Consider the following 6407-nt stretch of genomic DNA (forward strand, 5'->3'; position numbering starts at 1 on the left):
AATTGTAAATAAAAACCAACGGCATGTATGCACCCCCCCCCCCCCCCCTGGTAATTGGGTATTATTTTGTCTTCCAAAAAGGAAGTAATGAGGTGATATTTTGGATTTTAAAAGATTTACAGCAGTGGCAACACTAACAATAGGAACAAGCCTAAATGAAGAAGTACCATTTATTTATTTCATAACATTCTGTAAGGCAAAAATTTCACAGAGCTCAGCTTTGGTTTTATTTGTGAGCAGAACACAGAGGAAAGCAGGAGAAAGCTGCTTTTTATGTAAAAAAAGAAAAAAGGGCTATTTGTATATATATTTTTACCCCCACGGCAGGAAGGTGCATGCGTGCGTGTTTGCGGCTAATAGTAGTCATAGTTGACATTGGCCCCGTGTCGGTACGAGTTTGGGTCACGTGGGCCAATGGGCGCGTTCTCATCATAGTGATGCTGACGTCCTTGGTCGTTGGAGCGTGCGTAGTCCATCCAGTAGGACAGGTCTGTCTCCAGTCTCTGGCCACGGGGAGACCGGGTGGGGTGGGAAATAAAATGACGTTAGGTTAAAGTGGCCCAGCCAGACTCAGCAAGCAAACATGTTTGGTGAAAAGGCCACCGCCTTGACAGCGTTCACCTTTTAGCGGCGTGGCGCCAAAGGTCGTTCAGGAAGGTGGTCACGCTTGTGTGTGGCTTCGAGTGTTAGTGTTCTTAAGTCGGTCGTTTTAATACCGTCCGACATGCCATTTAGATCATGATAGGCCTTCGTTACGCTCGCAACAGGGAAATTGCCGATTTACAGCAGCCAGCCAACCAAAATAACTTTCAGTTGGCAATGAACTACAGACTTTTGTGACCACTACATGAATAAAAACTAAGCAGATGTAAAATATGTACAGCAAGCTATATGAGACTAAAATGCACACAAAGCTTTACAGGTGATTTATTTATTAAATATGTCATCTTTTTTTATTTTTTGCAGAACTTGATGTTCTCTAACAAGGAAGAGATGGGAAAAAAATTACAACAGGAACTTAAATCAATGAATTTAACAAGTCGTCTATTTTTAAACCTTCGTGTGACTGCCACCTGCCGATGACAATCTCACGGTCACCGATCAAGTGTTAATCGCCATGATGTGAGAATGTGAACCATTATAAATGAAGCCGGTTGACTACCACTTTTAATTGAACCATATCGCTCTAAAACCTGTTTTGAGATTTTAAATCCAGCAGGATAGGTTGTTACAGACTTAACACTAATTAAAACCAGTTGTCAGCCATTATGAACGTCTTGCCGGCGAAATGGGACCGCCAAGGGTCAGCACATTAGCATTTGAAGTGCCACCACCAACAGAGCGAAAATGTCACGTGTGTGGGAAATTAGCAAATCTATGTTAATCAGATACTCCAGCCGGCCGACGTGTTATTTGTGCCATGCAAGCGTGCGTGATTGTTTCCCTTGGCGAGGAAGAACGATTTGTGGATTAAAACACCCACCTGCTCATCATAGCCCATGGACATAAACTGCATAATCCATTGCTGCACATCCGGCCTGCTGCGGTCCCAAATGTTCCTCTTGGTTCGGCTCAGTTTCGCCAGAAACTCTTGAGCTTTGGAGGGAGACACAGCCACGGAGGCCTTGGACGAGGTGGCGGGAGCGGTGACTCTTGCTACTGGATTGGCACAAGACAAGAAATTAGAACTACATTTTGTTTTTGCTCGTCATGCTGTTGTCACACCTACCATCCCTCTTTCTCAGGATCTTCTGCAGGGTCTTGCCATCACCAGACCTCACTTCTGTTGAGACAAAAGACAATAGGTGAAGTCATATTTTAACCCATGTTTGCTGCTCACAAGTGAATGTATTATACTGCCCCCAGTGGCCATTGAGCAGCTGTGTTTTGAGTTGTAAGTGTGGAAACTTAACTCGTATCTCAAACCAGTAGATTGTTGTACCACTGCAGTCAGCCTCGTGTACTCTCACACACACGCACACGCACTACTGTTGGCTCGAGAGTGAACGATGGGTTCAAAATCCCCCCCCCCCCCACACACACACACAGAATAGAATAAGTTCACTCAAAAGATTCGTTCTTCTATGAATCACCCCCCACTCACACAAACACACACACTGATACAGCTTTTTTTTTTTTTTTTTTTTTTTTTTTTTTACATCTAGTGGAAACAACCCATACACATTAAACAATTCAACTACACACAATGGGTTCAAAAGAACGAATCTTTTCAGTGAACGAGAGTGAACGAATCACTTCCTAAAGTGAACAAACCTTTTGAGTGAACCGATTCTAAAGACTCAGTTCACTTTTAACTGGAATGCACGTCACTAGTACAAGAGAGTGCAGACATCCAAGCTCAGCCAGGTCGAAATAGCCGACTGGTTAGTGACATGGGCTCTGACTCGATAAGAACTTGGTTCAAACCCAGGTGTATGCATCTAACTAGATATGCTTTTATACTTGGAACCTCTCTTTGTATGCGTTTTTTACGTTTAGCTCCTGCAGAACGTGAAAATGAATAAAATCTTTTCATGCAGGTGTATTTAACAAGGGTAACTTGGAAAATGTTGGAATGCGGCCCCAAGGACTAGAGCTTGACACCTGTGACCTTTGACCATGATATTTCCCTAATAAAGTGGCCTGTTATTAGGTACACTTGAAAATGGCGGTGTACCTAATGGAGTGTCCGTGTGATTCCCTCGTTAAGCGCACCTGCGTGAAAAGTTTTAGCCACTTTCACGTTCCGCAGGAGCTAAAACTTTTCACGCAGGTGCGCTTAACGAGGGAATCACACGGACACTCCATTAGGTACACCGCCATTTTCAAGTGTACCTAATAACAGGCCACTTTATTAGGGAAATATCATGGTCAAAGGTCACAGGTGTCAAGCGCTAGTCCTCGGGGCCGCCTTCCAACATGATTTCCAAGATTCCCTTAAGTGCACCCTAATAAAGTGGCCTGTTATTAGGTACACTTGAACATGGCGGTGTACCTAATGGAGTGTCCGTGCGATTCCCTCGTTAAGCGCACCTGCGCGAAAAGTTTTAGCCACTTTCACGTTCCGCAGGAGCTAAAACTTTTCACGCAGGTGCGCTTAATGAGGGAATCACACGGACACTCCATTAGGTACACCGCCATTTTTCAAGTGTACCTAATAACAGACCACTTTATTAGGGAAATATCATGCTCAAAGGTCACACGTGTCAAGCGCTAGTCCTCTGGGCCGCCTTCCTACATGTTTTCCAAGATTCCCTTGTTAAGTGCACCCTAATAAAGTGGCCTGTTATTAGGTACACTTGAAAATGGCGGTGTACCTAATGGAGTGTCCGTGTGATTCCCTCGTTAAGCGCACCTGCGTGAAAAGTTTTAGCCACTTTCACGTTCCGCAGGAGCTAAAACTTTTCACGCAGGTGCGCTTAACGAGGGAATCACACGGACACTCCATTAGGTACACCGCCATTTTCAAGTGTACCTAATAACAGGCCACTTTATTAGGGAAATATCATGGTCAAAGGTCACAGGTGTCAAGCGCTAGTCCTCGGGGCCGCCTTCCAACATGATTTCCAAGATTCCCTTAAGTGCACCCTAATAAAGTGGCCTGTTATTAGGTACACTTGAAAATGGCGGTGTACCTAATGGAGTGTCCGTGTGATTCCCTCGTTAAGCGCACCTGCGTGAAAAGTTTTAGCCACTTTCACGTTCCGCAGGAGCTAAAACTTTTCACGCAGGTGCGCTTAACGAGCGAATCACACAGACACTCCATTAGGTACACCGCCATTTTCAAGTGTACCTAATAACAGGCCACTTTATTAGGGAAATATCATGGTCAAAGGTCACAGGTGTCAAGCTCTAGTCTTCAGGGCCGCATTCCAACATTTTCCAAGTTACCCTCGTTAAATACACCTGCATGAAAAGATTTTATTCATTTTCACGTTCTGCAGGAGCTAAACGTAGAAAACGCATACAAAGAGAGGTTCCAGGTATAAAAGCATATTTAGTTAGATGCATACACCTGGGTTCGAACCAAGTTCTTACCAAGCTAGAGCCCATGTCACTAACCAGTCGGCTATTTCGACCTGACTGATCCTTGATGTCTACACTCTCTTCTACTAGTGACGTGCATTCCAGTTTAAAGTGAACTGAATCTTTAGAATCGGTTCACTCAAAAGGTTTGTTCACTTTAGGAAGTGATTCGTTCACTGAAAAGATTCGTTCTGTTGAACCCATTGTGTGTAGTTGAATTGTTTAATGTGTATGGGTTGTTTCCACTGGATGAAAAAAAAAAAAAGCTATGTCAGTGTGTGTGTGTGTGTGTTGGATTCATCGGAGAACGAATCTCTTGAGTGAACTGACAGTTTACCTCAAAGAACTGGAATGCACATCACTAACACACACGCACACGCCATTTGCGCCCACCCCCATTTTGTCCACACTGCACCCTCCCCCACAGAGTGACTTTCAGGAATGACTGACCGAGCCATACATATCCCATTTGAAATGCTTCATTATTTAACTTGGCAAAAAGCAGAAAGTCGTGCGAAAAGAAATCGTTTTTCTCCTTTTACATAAAATAAATATGTATGCAATGTGCAGTGGAAATGAGCTTTACAAAGTCTTTCCACAGCATGAGCCATTTTTTCCGCTCCTCATTTTTCCTTTGTCTCTTGTGGGCTTCCTTTTTTGGCATCTGGATAAACCATCTTAACCACAGTGATGCAAGGCTTTAAATTATTCGGGTTTGCTGAAAAAAGACAAGAAAAAGGGGGGAAATATCCAATGTAATTTTATCCTGCTTTTGTTCTTAATTAGTGAGTTAGCTCATTTGAGACAACAATCATTAATCAAGATCCAAATCTCGCTCATCCATGCTAAACATGTGTTTTAAAACTTAGTGGTTATTTTCCTTTTTACATGAAAAGTATCTTGACTTTCACCCCCTAAAAAAACACATCTATTTATAGCCACCCAATTTTTAATATATATATTTTTTGTGGTTTCTATACCGATTTAACTCAAACATTTTGAGCCGCTTTTACTGTATATTATTCTTTTTTGTAATTTCCTAATGTGTACTGTATGGCGGAAGCACTTGGAGTCTTTCTTTGTGAATTAGCAGAAATAGTTCCAAAATCTATTTTATTTTATTAAGCCTTAACGGAGGAAGAGGAAAATGGACTCCATTGCTCCAAAAGCACAAAAAAACTCGCAACACACTGATACTGACCGAATGGGAACAATCTCATTGTTCTTTATTCCAGTTTTCTGCCTATTCTGAAATGCCTTACAGTTTCATTCAAATTAATTTAAAAAATAAGACCTATTCAACCTGATCAGCAATGTCATAAACCAATTTTGCAAAGGATATTAAACACCAAGAACAATAGCAAGTTTCAGTCCTGGACATGATTCAAGTGTCTTCTGTAGCTAATAGAAAGACTTACCTGATAGAGCCAAGACTATCAGCAACGCAGTGAACCCAAAGACCCTCAAACTCAACATCTGGGATGCCATCTTGTCCCCCCTTACGCAAGAGAGAAAAGATCCTGCAGGAAGCTGAGCTTGCAGGCAACAACTGCGCTTTGCTAACCAGAGGGGAGAGTCGGCCGGCGCCCCTCCACACTCTCTCTCTGACTTTTCCAAGTGGGAAAGCGGCCCGTGGCGGTGGAATGTCACAGACTGCAGCTGCCTCGGGAATATTTTCCAGCAGTGGTGAAAAAGTTTCTTTTGATTCATGTTGGATGAATTCAATGACTTGAGATTTATTGGGAATTCCAGAGGGTGATTCAAGTGGAAGAGCTGTATCAATTATAAAAATGTTTTTAATGAATCGGTTTCACCAATGATTCAGTGAGTTCGATGCGGCGTGCATGAACGAAATCTGATGTCATCCACCGCACACATCTGCCGAATCTTCATCATCCAACGTTTTGGATTTGCGCTTTGTACGGTCGCTCGCCTTTGCAAATTCTTTTGAAACCGAGAGCTTTCACAGCTCAGTGGCTCGCCTCAAGCCTTGACAAAATCAACATTAATCACATGAGACTCTTCAAACCAGTCACCATTGATCAAGTCAATCAATCTACAGAGAAATGCAAAAAAGCCCGTGAGTCCTGCATCACCTCATGCAAAAAAATATGAATCTGGGGGGCATTTTGTCCGTGTGCTTCCAGTGTGTGTGTGTGTGTGTGTGTGTGTGAATAGAGTCTATGTGTGTGCAGGTAGGAGTGGTATGTGGGAAGCAGACGGTAGCAAATTCCCCTAGTCAGCAAATCGTTTGGACAAATAGTTGAACGTTTCCATGCGGCCATTTTAACCAGACCAATTTACTTTGCATGCTGTTCAAAGGGCCATAATCAGATTTAATCGTCCGATGAATCGGTCAGGGCCTCGTGTTATGCTTCTCC

The 6407-nt window shown here is 43.0% G+C and overlaps 1 protein-coding gene across 2 annotated transcripts; it reads right to left on the bottom strand.

Annotated features, from left to right (window-relative positions):
• Positions 1–156: 156 nt before the first annotated feature.
• On the bottom strand, positions 157–5661 carry ecrg4a (ECRG4 augurin precursor a). Of its 2 annotated transcripts, none has more exons than XM_061286845.1 (4): positions 5445–5661; positions 1730–1783; positions 1484–1656; positions 157–503 (listed from the first exon to the last, which is right to left on the bottom strand). In XM_061286845.1, exons 1-4 carry the CDS (start codon positions 5512–5514, stop codon positions 354–356), a joined length of 447 nt encoding a protein of 148 aa, XP_061142829.1. In that variant the 5' UTR covers positions 5515–5661; the 3' UTR covers positions 157–353. The 2 variants fall into 2 exon arrangements, with proteins under 2 accessions (XP_061142829.1, XP_061142827.1); XM_061286843.1 differs by having other exon boundaries at positions 1484–1659; positions 5445–5654.
• Positions 5662–6407: the final 746 nt, after the last annotated feature.

This window comes from Syngnathus typhle, linkage group LG9, assembly GCF_033458585.1.
Source record: "Syngnathus typhle isolate RoL2023-S1 ecotype Sweden linkage group LG9, RoL_Styp_1.0, whole genome shotgun sequence".
Classification (NCBI taxonomy): Eukaryota; Metazoa; Chordata; class Actinopteri; order Syngnathiformes; family Syngnathidae; genus Syngnathus; species Syngnathus typhle.